This window comes from Drosophila biarmipes, chromosome 2R (genome assembly GCF_025231255.1).
Source record: "Drosophila biarmipes strain raj3 chromosome 2R, RU_DBia_V1.1, whole genome shotgun sequence".
Classification (NCBI taxonomy): domain Eukaryota; kingdom Metazoa; phylum Arthropoda; class Insecta; order Diptera; family Drosophilidae; genus Drosophila; species Drosophila biarmipes.
Genome location: NC_066615.1, coordinates 19,109,449 through 19,130,820, shown reverse-complemented (window position 1 = coordinate 19,130,820; position 21,372 = coordinate 19,109,449). Strand labels below are relative to the sequence as shown.

The following is a 21,372-nucleotide window of genomic DNA, read 5'->3' as shown; positions in this document are numbered from 1 at the left end:
GCACTGGTTTGAGTTCAGACTTCTTGGCTATCTAAGACCTTCACCGATAACCCGTCAGGTAGACCCCGCCTTATTTAGGCACATCTCGATGCCCATCTCTAGCCAACTCGCGCTCTTGAGGGCGCAATTTTCAAAGCCTGGGTTTCATTCGTTCCGCGACTTTCGAACTGTGAAGTTGACTCTCCCGCGCGTTCCTCCGTTTTGGCCAAAACTCGTGACTGATCGAGAGAGCAAGTCTGAAACCAGCTTAGAGCGAGAAGACAGGTGTGTGGACTGCAGCTCAGCATCCGCGCGAAGCCGTGCAAGCGAAAGAATAGGCGATAGTCTTCTGTGTTTGGAGACGTCTTGGCCGCGCTCTCGCTATCTCCGGCTCTCTGGAGAAAGATAGAGATCTTGGAGCGCAGCTCTTGGGAAACACTGTATATTACTGAATCGCGCGCTCGCAGGGTGTGGTGCCCAAGTCAATTCATAAGATGTGGCGCCCGAGTATCTCGAACTGCGTGTGGAGCACCCTGCTCCTGGCCATTTGCGTCCAGCAGTCGCTGGCCCAGCGCACGCCCACCATATCCTACGTCACGCAGGAGCAGATCAAGGATATCGGCGGAACCGTGGAGTTCGACTGCTCGGTCCAGTACGCCAAGGAGTACAATGTGCTCTTCCTGAAGACGGACAGCGATCCCGTCTTTCTGTCCACCGGCTCCACGCTGGTCATCAAGGATTCGCGCTTCTCGCTGCGATACGATCCCAACTCATCCACCTACAAGCTGCAGATCAAGGACATCCAGGAGACGGACGCGGGCACCTACACCTGCCAGGTGGTCATATCCACCGTCCACAAAGTCAGCGCCGATGTGAAGCTGTCGGTGAGGCGACCGCCCGTCATCTCGGACAACTCCACGCAGTCCGTGGTGGCCAGCGAGGGCAACGAGGTGCAGATGGAGTGCTACGCCAGCGGCTATCCCACACCCACCATCACCTGGCGGCGCGAGAACAATGCCATTCTGCCAACGGGTGAGTCTTGCGTGTATTTTTTCTAGTTACTCGTAAGTTAGTAAGATATTTTCTTGGGTTACGGTGGGTAAGTTGGCTTTCGTTGTTGGGGCGCGTTCTCGGGCTCTCTTCGCGCTCCCGCTCTCTGGGCACGTCGCTCTGGCCGTCCCGCTTTGGCTTCAGCTCTTAACGGGGCGCTTTGACTGGGCTCCAGTGTGTGAGTGGCCGTGACTCACTCAGGCGTCACCTCAGTTTTGTTTACTCGGCCCACAGAGCTTCTAAATGGGGTCTAGCCCTGCCATCCCCCGTTCGAGGGCTAGGTTTCGCAACACAAGATTGATTTTTGCCCTTCTGTTGGGCTGCTTTGCAGCGCTTCTTCCAAAAAAATGTTCTAACCAAACAATAATTTGAAGTTCTCTTCAAGCTAGTTTCTTAACATTAGGTTAGGCAAGAAAAACTGATGGGAACGTTAAAAAACAGTCAATCCTTACCATTTGTACCTCCCATAATCACTGCTATAAGTTTTATCACTGGTTTTTCTATAAAATACATGTATTTCGCTTGGCGAAATATTAAGAAAGTTCAAGAATACCTTTCTCATACTTGTAGAACTGCGAAAACCCAGATGGTACAAGTGCAAATGTTATCGCCATTAGCCTCTCTTGTTCTCCTCTAAATACCCCAGCTCATAAAGACAACAAGTATAAGTTTGGCAAAGAAATGATTTATGAGCTCTTCATTTCCACCCCCTTTCAAGAACTCCCTCCATTTTCTTGGGAAATTCCAGGTCGCACAATTTGCACTTGTCCATTGCGTCTCCTCTTTGTCCTCCCAGAAATTTCCCAAAATGGGAGAAAAGCTAATAAAACACTAAAATAATTTGGTGCTCAGGTAGAAGCACACAAAAGAACCTTCTCGCTAGGTTAATCCCATACAGGTGCTAGGCTATTCTCCAGCGATCTCGAGATCCCTACCTGAACTCTGACCCTCGGTCGGCATAATGGATTCCCTTAACAAGATTGCAGCGTCATTTGAGCGGCCGTCGAAAAGCAATTAGTGTAACTAATCCGATAGTTACTTATTACCCCAAAACGAGCAGCGGACACACCCGCCTGGCTCTGCTGTATCCGAGAAGTAGCGTAGTTCTCGGCTTGGGTATCTATAAGCTACATAGCTTGTGCAATCTTTAATTACCGCGACATTGAGGGCTCCTTCTGTGGCCTGAAAACCGGGCGTGCCCGGCTACAAGCCACATAAACCCAACCGCATCGCGTTGGATACGCTCCATGTCAGACCAGAAATGGCTTAACTTCTTTTCGCCATAAATCAGAAGGGCCCTGGGCCTGAGGTTTGAGGTTGGTCCAGTATTTGCCGGGAGTTTCACACTTTTCCACGCTCTAATTTAAAGCGCTTAGGCAAACAAAACTGTTCCTCGTCCAGCACTTTGAAATGCGCCAACGAGCCGAGTCAAATGCTTCTTTTTTTCGCTTTCTGGGGGTTATCAGGGGGCTATACCTCGTAGGTGGGACTCCACCGACCAGGAGTGCTTGCTGCAGCCTTTGTGCCGCATTTCACGTTTCACATTTCCATTCCCATTCGAGTTTGTGAGGCATTCGACAACTTCAGCACGCGCAATTGCTTCCGCAACTTGAAAACGCTCCACGGACCGTTTGATGGTCTCCGGGTTTGGGTCTCCCGGTCCGCCTCCCGCCTCCCCGAGAACGGGCGCAAGCAACCCGTGCAAAAACCGTGTGGCAGAGGGCTGTTTCTTACACATCAGGCACGGTCGGGGTTTTTGGGTGGGATAAAAAATGAAACAGAGACGGAACGAGTAAACAGCAAACATACGCAAACAAAGGGATCCGGATCCTGAGAGCATGGCAAATGGGCTGCGCCCCCTGGAAAACTCACAGGACCACACCCCTGTAGAAAATAACAAACCCCTTGCCCCCACACACTCGGCTACATAATTCTTATTTTGATATCCGGCAAAATACAATCGAAGTATACAAAATATATATAAATTACAAGCTAAAAAGGTAGCCCAAACAAAGGTCGGTGGTTCCCGGGGCGAGAACAATGTAAGAGATGCAAACAAACAAGCCGCGAGCGGTTCGCCCTTGCCCCTCCATCTAAACAACCCCTGATCCCGGCCGGTTCCAATCCCAATCCCGCCCAGGGACCAAGCGAGGAGGAACCCCTAATCAAGCGTTTCCGCTCGCCAGTTTTCAGGGTGTTGAGGCCGGAGACCAGGGTCCATGCCAATTTGTGCGTTGCCATGCAAATCGATTGGTTTTTCTGTTGTTATATCACACATATCACCATGCACATTTTAAACGGCCAAACAAAGTTGATAGTGGATGGCCATTGAGTAAACACAGACATGTGCAGCGCTCGCACCTGGCACCTGGAGCTATCTGCCCGATACATACATGCTGGCCATGCAAAATCCGCTGCCATAATAAACCTCACCTTGGCCCAGCGTATGAAAAACCGACTCTTTATGCAGAGAAGGCAAATAATAAAAAATAATATAGAATTGAAATTCCATTTATGCTGAGTGTTCACAGGCAGCTGTCGACATTTGGGCTATAGATATATTGTTCGGCAGCCGGAAGCGAGCCATCTTTCAGATGCTTATCTATGCGAGGGATCGAGGATCATGGTAAATTAACTTTAATTGTTCAATTGACGGCAATCTCGCCGAGATCACTTCGGGGTGTTTTCACTCCATAACTCCGGGGCGACGGAGCCGCCATCCCTAGTCTAAAAATCTTGATTAACTTTCATGCAAATTGTGTTTGCGCCTGGCAAATTGCGAATTAGACTCAAGTGAGCATGATCGAGTACTCCAATTTGGCCCTCAGAGTGCAGGGGTGCAAATCTTAATGTTTATAACATTTACGCTTAAACATTTCGATGCGCAATTGATGCTCAACTCCAAATCTCAACGGGCCGTGCACGAAATTAGTTAGTTCCCCCCTCAAAAATCTTCGATGCATAATGCAAATGGAATATAATGAAATTCCTCAGATGCCGGGGGCAGCAGCTGTGTGTTTGGGCTCTGGAATATTTGCAAGCAATTAGGTTTGGCACACTCGCAATTAGAGGAGTGACGATGGCCCAGGAGTGAGCCGAATCCTTTGATGCTGGCTATGTGTGTTTTTATTTGTCCTGCTGCTGCCGTTTCCTCTTCCTGTTTGCCGTGGGTTGCATTGTTTGCGGCCGCCTCAGTTGGCAGTTGCAAGTCAAAGGCAATATCAAGAGCAAAACGAGAAAACGGCCACGGTAAACGCCGATGACGTACAGAAAGCGCTGTGGAAAACCTGTTTGGAAATGTTGGTTGCTGGGGCAACGACCACTTGGTCAACATGGGGCCAACTGGCGGCTTTCAGTCAGCCACAAAATGCACAAAGTGCCGAGAATCGCCAGGGAAGCCGGCCCTTTGTGGCAGTTACCCAGCTCGAAGTAATAACTCGTTGGTTGATAGCTGAAATGCTCGGCAAAAGCGTCCCAGTTTCCGCCTGTCCTCGCGTATTAAGCATGTTTCTTCATGGAAAATATAGAAGAGTTAGGTTGGTATAAACTGGGAAAATAAAACATTTAAAAAATGATGAGGTCTAATTATTAAACGATATTATTTAGGACTATTTTCCTAACGAAGAAGTTAGAAGTTACTTGTAGTAACATGTAATATTTCTAATAAAACATTGTTTTTTACATAAAGGACTCATTTTTTTGAAGAAAACACTAGTTCCCTTTGGTACAGTCTCTATATCTGCGCAAATATCCAACATTTTCCATGAATATATAATCAAGTAAGACCTTTTTCCTCTGTGTAGTGAATCCCTTTCACTTCACATACATTTTCGGTGTGGCAATTCCCCTATTTGTTTAGCACTCTTAGTTGAATGTTTCACCTTCAGACCGGCTTTTTAATCCTTATCACACTCGCATTCTCACACAAAAGGACACGCGGCTTTTCCAAACCACTCCCTGCCCCCTCCCGGCCGCTGCACCCAATCCGATCCCAGGCAGCCCTCACCCCACCTCCCGGCAATCCCATTTGTTTGCCCTGGGACTTGGCCAATATTTGTTTAGGCACTCGGCTCACAAGGGATTTACGTCGGTCAGCCTTCTTCTTTATTCCGCTTATCCAGTTCTTTTTTGGCATAATTGCTATTTTAATAGTTTTCTTTACAATTCCTTGATTTATGATTCCCAGCCAAGAGCAAGTACAGTCTGCAATTGAGTGAGTTTCCCCTGGCGCGCAGTGCTGGGGCGTGGAGTGTAATCCAATAAATGGCATGCCGGGCGGCATAACTCTGGGCCAGCTATAATGTACTACTCGAGAGGAGGAAAATCACTTTTGAAAAGTCAACAACACAGCGTCTGTGGCTTTGTCTGTCTCCAGCCAGTGGGCTGTGGGTGGTTTACTGTCCGGAGTGCGGACTCCGGACTGCGCACCCAGGAGGGTGGATCCATGTCACTCGGTGCGGTTTCAAGGCGAAGGCCCACCAAAGTGGGTGCATTCACATGTCTCAAGAGCTTGTTATATGCTCGATATGTGTGTGCGCGAGTGTGTGCAGCGGTTACATCGCCCCCCTGTGTTGATGTTCCTTGATGAGTTCGGGTGACAAAACAGGAAGAGGCGACAAATTTGCAGAGCCATGCAATTTTTCCGAAAGAGTGCACGGAAGGATGAGCCGCCTCTGCAGCTTCTGGCGTTGCATTTACCAGGTGTTCCTGGGCAATCAATGAAAGACGCCGTCGGCGGGGGGATTGGAAGCCTTAACACTCTTCATGGGTTTAATCAACTCAAACCACTTGACTTCTGGGCCAAGAAAGCACTTCATTTCGTTGATAAACTTTTTAACGATGAACCTAAGTAACTTAATTTTTGACAGTGGTTCTTCTCTGCAATTTGGTATGCGAATATTTGGTGGTTAGTAAATGCATATCCAAGACAAATCCTGTCATTAACATAGGTAAATCACTTTTTAGGATGATCCTAACCCAAGTAACTCGGGATCTACTAGAGATTCTTCTTCCCATTTTGGTATGCGAGTGTTTAAATGTTATAAAAGCCAGCTTACATTGAAATCAGGACAATCGACAGTAATTTTGACAGTACAACCCATACCACTCTACTCAGACGCATGCAGTAAAGTTACAATTTCGAATTTGCTGATTTGGTGAAACATCACAATCAAATCAATCCCCGTCCGCACTGTAACCCTGGCAAAAAAGTGAAAATCGTGTTAGAATCAAAACACTGTGTGCACTCTTTTAATTGGATTTTTGCCCAACCAAACTGGGGAACGAGAGACATGACCCATCTGTGACATGCCCGGGAGCCACGATATGTTGGGTGGTTGGGTACGGGGTTTGGGTTCGAGTTTGCCTGTGGGTTCTCTGGGTTTCTCATTTCGGTTGGGATGTGTGCATCAGGCGCAAGTAATGCGGAGCGTCATTAAAAGCGCACCCGCTTCGGCATTTGGCTTTTGCCTTTGCAGTTGCCTTTGCCAGTCCGTGTTTTAAATTATGATGAGTCACACATTGTTGACGTGCTGCATTAACATTCACAATTTCCACATGGCAACGTTCGGTTCACAGAACCTTCGCGGAATCAGTTGACATTTGAAGAGCTCGCAGAGAGGCTTTTCCTGAATTTTCCTTAGCACCAGGAAGACCAGGAAGACTTTCCGCCGGAGTTGCTAGCCAAATTGCAGGAAATTGAATGGGGAAAAAACAAATATGGCCGCGGGCCTAGACACTCCGGGAAAGGGAAAGCTCTTGCATCAATGTTACTTCGGTTAGTTGTTGTTGTTGTCGATGTTCGTCACACGTTTTCCCGCTCTGCAGAAAAAGGGAGTAAAAAAACGGTCGTCTGGCTCTGTGATTGGTGCGGATATACTTTTTGCATGCCAGTCAATTTCCCTTTTCCGAGGTGGACGCATACTGCCTTTTATTGGGTGGTTGTTTTTGGCACCACCTATCAAAATGGCGACCGACCGACCGACCGTTTTGGTAGCTTTAAGTAGTTTATGAAAAATTAGAAACGGTAGCAAGGCAACCAACCCTTTCCACACCGTTGTCACAAATTTTCCAAGCGAGCGCGCCGTTGACGGGTCGCTGAAAGTCATCCAAGCGCCAAGACCTAGGCCCTAGAACTTGCCTACATAGGCGGTGTATACCTACACCTGTCTGCTGCATTTTGCCCGGCATTTTCCATTTTCCGTCCATTTCTTCTGCAGCGGCACAAAGAAGATGTTGCATCCTTTCAGGCCATCCCACTGTCCCTATCTACTCTCCTACCTACCTGCACTTCTCACCTTTCCCCCTGCTCCCAAAACCGAATTCTCACCTCTGCCTTGCACAATTTTCCTTTTCTTTGGCTCTGTTTTCGTTGCCTTCAACTGACAATTTATCTCTGGCTGTTTGTCCAGGGATCGGGGATCGGGAAACAAGGGGTGTTGCGTTAGCAACGTTGTTTTCATTTCGCATGATGGCAGTTCCACAGTTCCAGACAGGTTCCCCCGAAGGAAGGGCCTAAAACAAATGTGGACCCGCCCGCCTGCCAAGTCGGCGTTTTCATTACCTTTTCAGTTTCCATCTTTCCTGCCTCGGTTTCTGTTTTCCTTTCATTAGTCGTCAGAGATTGCCGAGTCAGAGATGGACGCACCATCATCATCCTGCCCGGTGCAAAGTGTTTTTAATTCTCTCATTAGTAACTGAAATTACTCCACACCATTCGGCACGATGATGGATGATGGCTGTGCGAGATACGAAGGAGAGAGCTATTTCCGCTTGACATTATATGCCACATCTTCTGTGGATCCCTCGGATGCGGGTCTTTCACTGCAGCCTCTCTCCCATTAGGTTGATTGTACATTGTATTCTTAATTTGTCAATCCGTAATGGTTGGTTATTGAAACAGGCCTTTGGGGAACAGCAAACAGACAAGAGAGAACCAGGTTCGTAGAGCAAACACCTAATAGATCATGGATCGAAGAAAAGATATTTAGGAGCCCAACCCCACCCTTCCTCTGCCTTGGGCTCTTTTGCGCGTGATATATGAGTCTGGTTTTCGTAATGCGACGCCAATACAATGTTTTCGATTCATAAACTCTTGAATATCTCAAATTCACATTACCCAGCCATTCATCTTCCATTAGGGGTGTTCTGTTTCAATGACTTTCTGCTCTAGTTCATGAATTTGAACCCTCAAAAGTGTCGCCATCATCGAGTCTGGAGTCAATTCAAGGCATTCTTTCTGCATTAATTACAAACAGAGAATGAGAAATGTCGCGTACTCAAGAAACTGGCAGCTGTGCTCGCTCTCAACTCTCCGTGGCATATACGTACATCCCTCGGGTTCTTCGCTTGTGTCGCATAACTAATTAGCAATTAAGTATTGCCACTTTCTGACACGCCCCAATTACGCGCATGCGCGACCTCCACGCAGAACGTAAAGAGTTATTTTTCCAGCTCTACGTGCTAACGGTAAAACGGTTTACAGGCGACAAATGTTTGGGAACATTTGCAGTTCTGGAATTCCTGGGCCCTTTGTACCTGACGTGCATATCATTTCACAGTCCGCCGAGTGCGCGGTAGCCCATCAAAAAAGAAATAAAAATAGTACAAACATTTAACACTATGTCGGGCCTGCGCATTTGTTATTTCGAGTGGGTAGCCTGTGAACCATAAATGCAACCGTGGCCATTACAACTGCATTCGATCAAGGGCTATCTGGCATGTAGTGCCTACATATCGAGCTGAACTCACAGCTAGCTGACTGGCAACAAAAACAGAAACCGAGATGACTTCTGGGCTATCCGGCTAGATATATACAGAAAGAACCTGTTTTGGGCCCGGCTTCCCTGGGCAGGCACAGTAAACGCTCGTAAACTACCAACGCAACTAATTTTACTTGCTAGGCAGAGAGTAGTTAGCTCTAACTACTTGCAAGGGCCCTTGTCTTAAGCGCTGAGACCATTTTTTGTTCTGTTTCTCGAAAAATACCCGAAAAACTGCAGTCTGAAAAGGTAATCTAGCATTTGTTAACCTCTGATAGCGACTGGCGACCCCGACCTTTCTATGTGTAGATCTGGAACATAAAAAGATTTTTTCAAGACCTCCAGCTTTGGGTTCTGGCCCACTTGGACAAACACAAATGTCTTCTACTCATGACACTAAAATTGAATCATATTCCATTGGACTAATTAAACAAAGTTCTCTCTGGCTCACTCCCAAAGTCTGCTCTGGATATATATGCCCATATTGAGCGTGCTCGTTGTTTGTGTGCTTTTCTAATATTGAAATGAGTTTGTTGCCTTGTTTTCCGAGATGCCCGCATCACGATGTCAGGCGATGCAATTGTTGGGCCACCGCCTTAACCCATTGCCATCGCGTCACGACTGCTCTGTTTAGGGCGGCTGGATGATGGCGGGATGGGCTGTCAATCCAATTTTAATGAAATGTGTTACTTCGATTCCCAGGCGCAATTAATTTGAAATGTTTCAGTTGAGCAGGCACAAGCCGCACTCGCATTTCTCCCCCTTTCTACTTGTGGCCCGCATTTATGTGCAATTCGCATAAAACATATTTTCAGGGCATTCCGGAGCTTTGGTCAATGCTCCTGATGTTTGCACTGCTCCTACTCAGCCCCTGGCTTCCGACTCTTTTTTAGGCACTTGGAGAAATACTTAAACCCTGCCTGATATAATGACATACATTTATATTATATTATGGCCTTTGATTTACTACATTTCGATTTCTTATCTGGAGGAAAGGTTGTGTTTTTTTTCTGAAGTATTGCTTAAACTAACTCTCCTTTAACAAACGTTTGAAATGTATTTTCTGATCTATTTAAATATATTTAGGTATCATGACAGGATCCCTTTAAAGTATTTTAAGATATACAAATACAAAAAAGTGAATTTTAAGCATATAATATGTTTTAAAGGGCCTGAGTTAGTTTTCCGGTGTAGGTACTTCTGCTCCATGTAGTTTGTGTCAATTGTTTGAGCCTGAATTGTTTTGGCAAATGTTTGAAGAGCAGCCACAGACACGCGTACGTCGGCGGGGAAGGAGTGTTTGTGTGCGAACGAGGGAACAGATCCCTAGGCTCATTGCACTCGTTTCCAGTGCATCATGTACACCATACACCCCCGGACCACCCCGTGCTTCTCCTGCTTGAGCCGAGCCAACTTCCGGTTATGAACCCAGAGCACCTTTCGCATTTCGCATTTGGCATTTGGCATTCGCACTGCGATTCCTATTCCCATTCACGTTCACGGTTCAGTTGCTCAGCTCATACCCGTACCCAAGCTGCTCCCACACCCCCGGCCTATCCCTATCCCTAAACCCATCCATCCCGTTCCTTCCGTGCACTCGTGGCTAAGTGCAGTGGCTGGCATACTCCGTTTTTCAAAATTAGTTGGCAACGCAAACGAGCTGAGGCCCAAACAAAATGCTTTACTTGTTAGAGGTCATTAACGCTGTCATTGTTTCGCCGGGCGCCCTCCCCAGTATATGCCATAGAGCGCGGACACTGGAAAAGGTCACCCGCAAGTGCCAACGGATGTGCTCCGGGTTGGCTCATTAAAATCGGATTTTTGACTCTGCCCCCACTGCACAAACACAATGGACTCGAGCCCCGAGAGCGTTTAGAGCTGCTCCATTAATGGCCAGTGGATGTGTTCGCACTTGAACGCGCATCGCCTAAACAGCGGATAAGATTAAGCCTATAATGGAAACACCCAAACGAGCTGCTGTCTATGTTGATATAAAGTATTATGGATAGGAAATGAACTAAAAGATCAATTGCATTCATTTCTTTTGTATCATACCAGATTATATTTTTTTAAGTTCTTTGGCTAGGGCCATTTACGTTTCTGATTGCTTAACACCCGGCTTTTTAATACTTTAAATGTTATTATAAAAAGTGTTTTAAGTATTATTGTGATAATTTGTAAGGTATATTATAAGATCTAAGAGATATAATTCAAACACAGACCACTAATGATCCTCTCTAACTATCTCCTGCTTCCAGATAGCGCAACCTACGTGGGCAACATTCTGCGCATAAAGTCGGTGAAGAAGGAGGACCGCGGCACCTACTACTGCGTCGCTGACAACGGAGTGAGCAAGGGCGATCGGCGCAACATCAACGTGGAGGTGGAGTTCGCCCCGGTGATCACCGTGCCGCGTCCGCGACTGGGACAGGCCCTGCAGTACGACATGGACCTGGAGTGCCACATCGAGGCCTATCCGCCGCCGGCCATCGTGTGGACCAAGGACGACATCCAGCTGGCCAACAACCAGCACTACAGCATCTCGCACTTCGCCACCGCCGACGAGTACACCGACTCGACGCTCCGCGTGATCACCATCGAGAAGCGCCAGTACGGAGACTATGTGTGCAAGGCCACCAACCGCTTCGGAGAGGCGGAGGCGCGCGTCAATCTCTTCGAGACGATCATCCCCGTGTGCCCACCCGCCTGCGGACAGGCGTACTTCGCCGGTGCCGAGGATGTGGCCGCCACCTCGTTCGCCCTGGTGGGCATCCTGGCGGCGCTGCTCTTCGCCAGATAAGCCACACACTCCAAGCGCTCCAAGTCCAAACCATCAACCAGCCCTCGAATGCATAAACACATATATTAAATAGATATATCGAAAACCACATCGTATAACTTCGCAATAGACGTCTCAAATGTTTCCAGATACCTACCCATCCCCAGTACTCATTCTGTTTCAAAGCTTCCGACACCTTTTCCGTTTAGACCAGCCCTATTTTCGTACGTCCAATATTATGTCTTAAGTTAAGTATGCTAAGTGAAGGGCCAACGAAAACTAGAACTATAATTTATTAGCACCTTAGAGCCAAACTCAATTTGAACCCGTCCCCTGATCCCGTCCGTTTTGCTTTCTGATCTGGCACTGTATATGTTTTAAATATTTTAATCTAAGCAGGATACATCACAAGCATTCCGATTTTGCTTCGACAATTGAGAGAATATTTTATTTTTATTTAATAAATAATAAAGTATTTTCGTTACGCCAACCTGACAACTCGACAAACTATCCCCCGAAAATAGCTGAACCCCCTAATCGAGGCAAAGTCCGTATTCGAATAAAAGGCAACAAAAGTTGTGTACATTATTAGCTCTTAAGCACACCGAGAAATTCTTTTGAATAACAAGACATTTTTACCCAAATTTTTGTGTGGGTGCGAGTAAAATCCATTTCGACTTTGTAATAAAAAAAAAGACAAAACACAAAACTAAAACATACAAAAAAATAAATAAAAATATTAAAAAACAAAATGCGCTTTCAGTTTCTAACAAGGAATTCATTTAGTTTTAAAGGTGGGTAAATGAGAACGAAGAAGTATTCATAATATAAATAACAGGTTTAGTTTGGTGGTGCCCTCATCGCACCTCCATTGGTGGCCATGCGATAATAGAGATTGAACTCGGACTCGTAATCTGCATAGCTGCCGTTGTTGTATCGTTTACCAGGGGGCACATAGCGCCGCAGAGGATTCTCGAGCAGGAAGTGGTAGATGCGCTCGGCCTTTTCCAGCTGCAGCTGCGTCTTCACCCCAATGGCCATCAGATTGTCCAGCAATTGGTCAATTTCCTCGTGCTGACGATTCGCCTTCAGCCTCAAATCGTGGGGATCAACTGGGGGCAGGGAGATTTGTTAGCAGTCAGACGGATATGAGACAAAATGTCTGAGCTGAGCTTACCAATTAACGGCTGCAAATTCAATTTCAAGTCCGTCGTGTGTGCGGCAATTGCCGACGCCCACAAAATGCGTTTGCGGACTTCCTGCAGAGCGCCGAAGGGTGTTAGCAAATAGCCGGGTGCCAGTTGAACGGTGGAGGCCAGCTCCTGGGCCTCGATGATGAGCGGATTGGCCGACAACAGGAAGGAGCTGTTAGAAAAAACACAAACTCTTGATTAATTGAAAATACCCTTGTAAATGGGAGATATGGACTCACCAAGCGCGTGGCACACAGCTCAATTTCTCCAGCGGTATTTCCAAAAAGGTATTCAGTTCCAGTAGATGCGAGGGAACAGTCGAGCCGGAGGCAGCCATCATGGTGGTGGAGCCGGCTCCGCCCGGCATCAATGTTTTATTGTCGAAACTGCGACGCATGGTTGAGTTCATTGTGCTGCAGTTTCCATCAAACTCCACTTTGGTGCTGGAGAACACACTGTCGTTGGCCAGGCAGAAGCTCTCCGCACCAAGCATGGACATGTTGCTGACCTTCAGCTTGGTGCTCATCAGCTGGGACTTGGCGTTCTGCTTCTGTGTGGCCGCCTGCATGTCGTCCAGCAAGTTCTTCATCATGTTACGCGAGAAGAGGATCTTCTCCTTGATCTGGGAAAGCTGGACCATATCCTGTTGAATGCGGTTGATGCTGGCATTAATGTCCCCGTACACCTGCTTTACAGAACCTAGCTTGAGATCGTGGTTCTCCAATTGCCTGGCGCCTGCGTCCAATTCCAGGCGCAACAGCTCGATTTGCTCCCGCAGAAACTCGTTCTGGGCGCGATTGAAGTTGCGCATGTTATACTGGACCAGATAGTCGCTGATCAGCTCGTCGGCGTTTTCTTCATCGCCCAAGCTGATGCCGTTAAAGCTGTACACCTTTGTCTGCAGCTTGTCCACAAAGACGCTGTAGTCCTGGCAGAAGCGCTCCTCCTTCTGCTCTAGCTCCTTTTGGGCGGCAAAGTATTTGGCCGCCAGACCCAGCATATCGGCCTTGGTCTTTAGCAGCTTTACTTCGTAGTTGTTCAGTGGTGGCTTGGCGGTGGTTCTGTTTTCCCTGCTTTCGTTCAGGTGCATTATGTGCTGCAGCTGCTCCTCCTTGATCTTCATTATGACGTTCAGGAGCATTGAGTTGGGAATGTCGGCGAAGGTGCTTCGCATTTCGTCCCACAGACGCTGCTTGGCATCGGCCAAGCTGTTGCCCTCATCGCACATCCCGTAGAAGGTCTCCAGCTGCTTGAGAGCCTGCTCCACGGCCCGGGTGGCCTGCACCTCGCTGGCATTCTTCGGAGTCAGCTTAACGGGTGTGGTGGCCAGGATTTGGGCCTTGTTCTGCAGCTCCTGATCGTAGCTCTTGTTCAGCGCTTCCAGCTTCAGCTCGAGGATATTGCATTTGGATTCGAGCAGTTGCTTTCTGTTCTCGGCACTGATGGTTTGAATGTCTGTGGGGGATTAGGGACAGAGGATAAACTGGGTGCTCTCCTAAACGGCGTTTTCTTTACTTACTCTTGGTCTTGATGCTGGCGGCTAGTTTTTGGTACTCCTTCCTGGCCTCGGCAAGTTGCAGATCGGCCTTTTCCTTGTGCTTCTTGAGCTCCTGCATCTTTTGGTACCTCTGGAGCTCCGGTGGCTGGAAACTGCGGGAAACTAGGGGCACCATCTTGTCCTTGTGGCGGGCCACTTGGGCAATCAGCAGGTTCTCGCGCACCTCCCGAACATATTCCACCGGCTGGATGCGGGACTGCAGCTGCTGGAGAAGCGAACTGGAGCCGGATTTGAAAATCCTTTCGAGAAATTGCCGATTTTGGCCATTGTTAGTTTTGGTTTGAGCAATTGTTATTCCAATTTACCTCTTCAGTACATCGTCGTTAGGCAGTTCAGTTGGCGGACATCCCAGGCTGGTGGCCCAGTTCTTGAATTCAGCTATTTTCTCCTGGTAAGCCATGATTTGCAATAAATTGAATTTTTCGCAAAAAGGCGCAAGTGTTTAAACCGAGCATTCACCAACACAAACAACTCGGGCAGGGTTGCCTATGCACGGCGAACAGTAGCAGGTTGGCAGTTCCCATAACGGTCGCTTAAATTCAAATTGTCAACTCATTTTACTGTTATTTATAGGACCTTGGGGTCTTTATAAAAATTAATGTTTTTTATATTAATAAGCAAATAAGATTTTTATTGTTGACTGCAAATAAGGTTTTTTTCAAACTTTATTCTCAGTTTGTAGTTTTTTAACGTGTAAATCATCTCTGTTACACAGAGTGAAAATTGAACAAAGATAAGTTAAAAATAAAAAAATCAATGAGTTTATTCCAGAGCTGCAAGGATTGTTTTTATCAATTCTATTCAATTATTTTAATATTTATTGGTTTCTGCCAGGGCTGGAAAGCGCTTAGTGTGAGTGAGAGTAGCTAAAATAGCTATTTTTTGCTATAGCTATTTTATTACTAAATTTTGTATGTATACAAACCTTTAAATAAAATGTAGTATTCTAAAATAAAAAAAATAACCTTAAATTAACTGCAAATTTAATATTTTTCGAAAATTCAGCATTATTAAATAAACATTCATAATTTATCTATTTTATAGCTAGGAAGTAACAGCACTGTACAAACCGATTCGTTGTGACCAGTGTTGAAAAATATCCGCTGACTTTTGAGCGGCGCACGTGGAGCAAACTCAAAGTGCTCACGTTTTATTTTAATTTTTGCTCAAAAAAACCGGATAAATTAAGTTATAACTATGGGTCGCAAGGCTGAGTACAGTGAGAAACCGAAAAAGGGTCCTGGCCGCAAGGCACGCAAACAGGGAGCACCAGTTTTTCGCAAACAATCGTTCGGTAAGTGCTGGTGAAGATTTGAACCACCGATTCCAAGACTTAATCTCAAATATTTCATACAGCTCCCATGGAGGAGGAGGAAAAGAAGCTATCCCACCGACAGAAACAGCGATCCGTGAAGCGTGAGCAGAAGAAGGTAATCCAGAAGGCTAAGCTGCAAGAGAAACGGGCCAAGGGAAAGCAGCCACAACCGGTTAAGCGAAAGACGGCGTACAACAGCGAAAGCGAGCCGGAGGACGAGATCGAGCAACAGGAGGCCTCCTCCGATGAAGAGGTGCCCCAGCTGGTGCCAGCTCCCAAGAGTCAGAAATCTGCGGCTCCCAAAGGCTTTACAGATGATAACGATGACTGGCTGAAGCCTAAAATGCAGAAGAAGGCAGTGAAGCAAGCAGAAACCGAGTCCGAAGAGGAGGAGGAGGATGAGGACTTGGAGGAGGACTCCCAAGATGAGCTGGAAGACGACTCCGAGGATGAGGATGGTCTAGAGGCAGAAGAATCCGGCGAGGAAGAGGAGGAAGAAGACGATTCCGATAATGACGGCGCTCAAGTTGGCAAGCTGGCCGATCTCTCGGACGATGATGAGGCCAACTCCGATGATGACTTTGATATATCCGGCGAGGAAGATGATGCCGAGGCAGGCAGCGATGAGGAGGAGGACGACGACGATGAAGACGAAGATGATGACGACAAGTTGCCCATTGAGCGCGCCAACAAGAAGCTGAAAAAACGCGAGGCCAAGGAAGCCCAGTTGGCCGAGGACGAGTTGTTGGAAACTGTTGACCGGCAGGACGTGTTCCAGCTGCCCACCGAAGAGGAACTGGCCGAAAAGGACCTCACCCTGCAGGAAGTTCAGCAGCGCATCAAGGACGTCAGTTTGGTTCTATCCGACTTTAAGAAGTATCGCCAGCCGGATCGGTCTCGCGCGGAGTACATTGAATTGCTGCGTAGGGATCTATGCTTGTACTACAGCTACAACGAGTTTTTGATGGAAAAGCTGATGGACATGTTGCCGCTGACTGAGCTCATGGAGTATCTGGAGGCCTCTGAGGTTAGTATTCCTGTTGGGAAATATTACTGGATTTATATTAATAAAACCAATGCTTTTAGATTGCTCGGCCACTGACCATTCGCACCAATACTCTAAAAACACGTCGCCGGGATTTGGCGGGAGCCTTGATCAATCGTGGCGTAAACTTGGATCCCTTGGGCAAGTGGACCAAGGTTGGATTGGTCGTCTTTAACTCGCAAGTGCCGCTGGGTGCCACTCCCGAGTATCTGGCCGGTCACTACATGATCCAGGGAGCCTCGTCTCTGCTGCCTGTGATGGCCCTGGCGCCGCAGGAGAACGAACGCATCCTGGACATGTGCTCTGCCCCTGGTGGCAAAGGATCCCATATCGCTAGTATAATGAAGAACACCGGTGTGCTGTTCGCCAACGATTCCAACAGGGATCGCATTAAGGCCATTGTGGCCAACTTCCATCGACTGGGAATTGTAAATGCAGTGGTTAGCTGCGAGGATGGTACAAAGTTCCGGAACATTATGACTGGCTTCGATCGCGTCCTATTGGATGCTCCCTGCACAGGAACTGGCGTGGTCTCTAAGGATCCCAGTGTCAAGACCACCAAGTCGGAAGTGGATGTGCAGCGGTGCTACAACCTGCAGAGGAAGCTTCTACTTACCGCCATCGATTGTACGGATGCGAAGTCCTCGACCGGCGGCTATATTGTGTACTCCACTTGCTCAGTTCTTCCCGAGGAAAACGAGTGGGTTATTGACTACGCGTTGAAGAAGCGAAACGTCAAGCTAGTGCCCACTGGTCTGGACTTTGGCGTTGAGGGCTTCACAAAGTTCCGGCAGCATCGGTTCCATCCCAGCTTAAACCTCACGAAGCGTTACTATCCGCACACCCACAACATGGACGGTTTCTACGTGGCCAAGCTTAAGAAGTTCTCCAACACCATACCTATAACCAAGGAGCAACAGGAGGAGGATGAGAAGCAGCTGGACGAGGCCATTGCGGCTGAAGCCCCAGCAGAAGTGGCTGAGGAGGCTGCGGATCCTGAGGAGGAGTCTGCAAAGGATAAGGGTCCTCGGAAACTGCTGGGAAAGCGAGCGGGCAAACCCAGTTTTACCGAAATCGAGCAGGAGCTGAAGAAGAAGAAGCGGGAAGAGAGCAAGACCAAGTATGTGGCCAAGGTGTTTGAGACGCCCGTGAAGGCACCGAAGAAGCCAAAGCCTGAAAAGCCGGTGGAGAAGGAGAAGAAATCCCAGGAGTCAGTGGAAAAAACAAATGGAACCGAGGCACCACCCAAAGCATCTAAGAAGAACCAGCCCAATGGCAACGCTCCAGCTTCCAAGTCTGATGCTAAATTAGCTAAGAAAAAGAAGCAGGAAAATGGAAACGCTTCTCCAGCCAAGCCAGTGGGCCAGAAGTCAAAGGCCAACGGCATCGATTCTCCTGCCAAGCCAGCGGCAAAGGAACCTAAATCGAAGCCCCAGGCCAAGGTGGAACAGCCAGCAAAGAAACCAAAATCGAAACCTCAGCCCAAGGTTGAACATCCAGCAAAGGAACCCAAAGCAAAATCCCAGGCCAAGGTGCAACAGCCAGCAAAGGAACCTAAAGCGAAACCACAGGCCAAAGGGGAACAGCCGGCGAAGCCCAAGCCATCCAAACTGGCCAAGGCTCCGCGAGTAGATATCGACGAAGTGCCCATTCTTGAGGGAAAGCCCATCAAGAAGCAGAACAAGCTGAAGCAGAAATCCAAGCAGATCGGGCAGCTGAAAAAGTCCAAGACGGGCGCGAATGCGAATGCGGGAAAGAAGCAAAAGTTCAAGAAGTGAACGATTTAGGTCCAGTTTGGTTAAGTAGACTGTAAGCCGATTGTTGGGGTAGTCCCGACAAGATTACCTGTTTTATATTTCGAACGACCTTAGGTAATGATTGAGAATTGATCTACAATTGTGTTGTAACTAACGATCAGAATCAATAAACGTTAAGCTCGGATTAATGTACTCACAAAGCGGGTTTGTACTTATACAGGGGACTGATGTATATTAAAAAACGCGGTAATTGTTCTACATTTTAGAGGAGAAGCTTTGAGTTATCAGTTCCAGCCACGAAGCTCTTTCGCCAGAGCAAAGCTGTCCAAGCTCAGCCCTGCGTTGCGATATGTGGTTTCATTTAATTCTCAGTATAAATCGAACAACCAAAATGGGAAGTCTACTTTTGCTGTGCTCTTGCCTATTGGCATCATTGCATTTTATTGAGGCGGAAGTGGATATCAACTTTACTACGGCAAACCAGATTCGCAAGAATCTTAATAGAACAACATCACCGTGCTCGAATTTCTGGAACTTCGCCTGCGGAGGCTTTGGCAATGCCTCGGAGTACGTCGACAACTTTGAGTGGGTAGAGGATCAGTTTGCGAGCGCCATGGTTGAGTTATTCGAGAGCCACTTGGGAGAGAACGACACCCAAGCACCGCGACTGATCGGACAAATGCGATCATATTACAAAGCCTGTACGGAGGATATGCGAACGATGAACGCAACCCATGCTCCTGAGGAAGTTACAGAATGGTCTACGGACCCTGTAAACTTCATACAGCACGTCTTTTGTAGGATAGTATTTGATGAGCGTAGTGGTGTGGCCAACAATGACTCCATGCACCAGGTTATTCAGCTGCAGATGCCTGACCCGAGTACCAGGTACAGTAGCCTCCGCGTGCTGCAGCTTCTGCAATTGAATACGTCGCTGCGTAATCATAATGTTGTCAAACTGGTGAGGAAATTGCAGCAACTGCGGGATAGATATCGTGAAGAGAATCCGGTTGTGTATACCTGGACTTATAGTGAACTCAGGCAACAGATCCCCAATGTTCCATGGTGGCACTTATGTAATCAATTTTTGGCTGGCCAAAACACCTCTAAGGAGTGCGATCACTTGAGTTTCGAGGTCAGTGATCGGGACTACATCCGCGAAAGTAGTCAGTTCTTTCATGATTTTGAGGATTATAATGCAAAACATCTGTATTTGCGATTGCACCTCTATGTTCTCCTGGAGGAATCGCAACCTAGGGAGCGAAACCCAAAGACCTGCATTCACCACATGCGTGCTTTTCTCCCCCTGGGTGTGAACTATATGTACGATCGGTTTGTGTACCAAAATCGGGAGAAGGACACCTTTCAGCTGATGGAGATCTTGGCGAACGTAAAGGCCACCTTTGGCAAATATTTGGAGGCCAATCGCCTGCAGCTCACGACCCAGCAACTGGCCTATGTGAGAGCTAAGTTGGAGGGAATGCAGCTGAAAGTGGGCAATTTACCAGAGGAGAAGTCTCCAGAGTTCTACGACACCCATTACGAGAGTGCCAATTTTACAACGTCAAACTTCTATGGCAATCTCATTCAGGCCTTGGCCCTACGAGCCCGTCTCCAACATGCGGGACTGCCGAACCCGGGCTCCAGACTGGATCTGCAGCGCTACTATGTCAACGACAATGTGAGGAAGGCCAGGACTTCGCCTTTCTATGAAAACGAAAGGAACACCATCACCGTGCCCATGGAGTTCCTGCAATGGCCCTTGTTCGATCACCGCCAGCACAGCGTCTTCCAGCAGAGTCTGCTGGGAGCTGTACTGGCCCACGAGATGAACCACGCCTTCGAGCAGGAAGGCATACTCTTCGATGCAGCCGGAAATGAGTCCCCTGTGGGCTTGCAGATCCGGGAGTCGCCTGCCTTCCGGGATGCCATCAGGTGTGCGGAGAGGAAGCCCTATGTTTCCTTAAAAGAACGCCTGGCTGATCTTAACGGTCTGCAGTTGGCCTACGACTCCTTCTTTGGTTTGGATCATGACTCCCGGAAGTTTGAGTACCGTCCGTACGCCTTTGAGGCGGAGTTCAGCGCCCCACAGCTGTTCCACCTGAGCTACGCCCAGTTCTTCTGCGGATCCCTGCCGCCGGTGATCGCCCACGATCGGGATGATGAGCGTGTGAACGTGAGCGTTGGCAACTTGCGTCAGTTTGCCTACGACTTCAAGTGCGAGGAGAGTCACTTGCCCCCCTGCGAAATGTGGCGCCCAAACGTGCATCCATAACAATAAAAAGTAACACTAAATGTATGTTGCTCAAATGGGGAATTCCTCGAAATTTGCATTTCGATTCTACAAAGCATTTGGTTCTAGAATAAAACGTTATAATACGAAGGATAGCAAAAATGTTCAGGGTACTTAAAGAGTACTAGTTCTTATCTTTTGGTTGCAATAAATATTTTAAAAATATTAAACTCTTTTTTAATTGCTTAAATTATATACAAATATTTATTATTTTAAATGAGCATTAAAAAATGGTGATGATTGCAGTACTTTCGAACCCTATGATAATAGCATGGAATGCGGTTGTCTTGCAGCTAGCACTTGGGTTTAACAAATACTAAACAAAATATATTTTAAAGGGCAGATAGAAATTGTTGAAAATTATGCTGTAAATATATTTCAGATTTTGAATAAGCAATAATAAATAAATATAAAAAAAGTTATGAAATGAAATTATGGGATATTTCTTATACGGAATAGTAATGTTAATGTGTATCTACTAAATTCTATTGTATTCTTTTTTTATTTAATGCTAACTAAATAAATAATATATTCAATTAGTAACGCAAAAGTTGATAATGGCAGTACTAAGGAGAACTCGGATAGTAGCATGAAATAAGATTTAATTTTTTCTGTACAGTAATCTTGATTTGTACTAAGTAAT

General features: G+C 47.2%; 4 protein-coding genes across 4 annotated transcripts; 3 read left to right on the top strand and 1 right to left on the bottom strand.

Moving 5' to 3' along the window:
• Positions 1–136: 136 nt before the first annotated feature.
• Positions 137–12,320, top strand: LOC108022704 (lachesin). The gene is made up of 2 exons (XM_017091778.3): positions 137–1,011; positions 11,048–12,320. The coding sequence occupies exons 1-2, from the start codon at positions 474–476 to the stop codon at positions 11,587–11,589; spliced, it is 1,080 nt and encodes a 359-aa protein (XP_016947267.1). The 5' UTR covers positions 137–473; the 3' UTR covers positions 11,590–12,320.
• Positions 12,321–12,325: 5 nt separating this feature from the next.
• Positions 12,326–14,799, bottom strand: LOC108022705 (augmin complex subunit dgt5). The gene is made up of 5 exons (XM_017091779.2): positions 14,625–14,799; positions 14,281–14,558; positions 13,001–14,216; positions 12,746–12,933; positions 12,326–12,680 (listed from the first exon to the last, which is right to left on the bottom strand). Exons 1-5 carry the CDS (start codon positions 14,717–14,719, stop codon positions 12,409–12,411), a joined length of 2,049 nt encoding a protein of 682 aa, XP_016947268.1. The 5' UTR covers positions 14,720–14,799; the 3' UTR covers positions 12,326–12,408.
• A 619-nt stretch (positions 14,800–15,418) lies between these two features.
• LOC108022949 (uncharacterized) lies at positions 15,419–18,628 on the top strand. Its single transcript, XM_017092165.2, has 3 exons — positions 15,419–15,613; positions 15,676–16,661; positions 16,721–18,628. Exons 1-3 carry the CDS (start codon positions 15,517–15,519, stop codon positions 18,455–18,457), a joined length of 2,820 nt encoding a protein of 939 aa, XP_016947654.1. The 5' UTR covers positions 15,419–15,516; the 3' UTR covers positions 18,458–18,628.
• A 199-nt stretch (positions 18,629–18,827) lies between these two features.
• LOC108022192 (endothelin-converting enzyme 2) lies at positions 18,828–21,086 on the top strand. Its single transcript, XM_017091044.2, has one exon. It carries the CDS (start codon positions 18,828–18,830, stop codon positions 20,709–20,711), a length of 1,884 nt encoding a protein of 627 aa, XP_016946533.1. The 3' UTR covers positions 20,712–21,086.
• Positions 21,087–21,372: the final 286 nt, after the last annotated feature.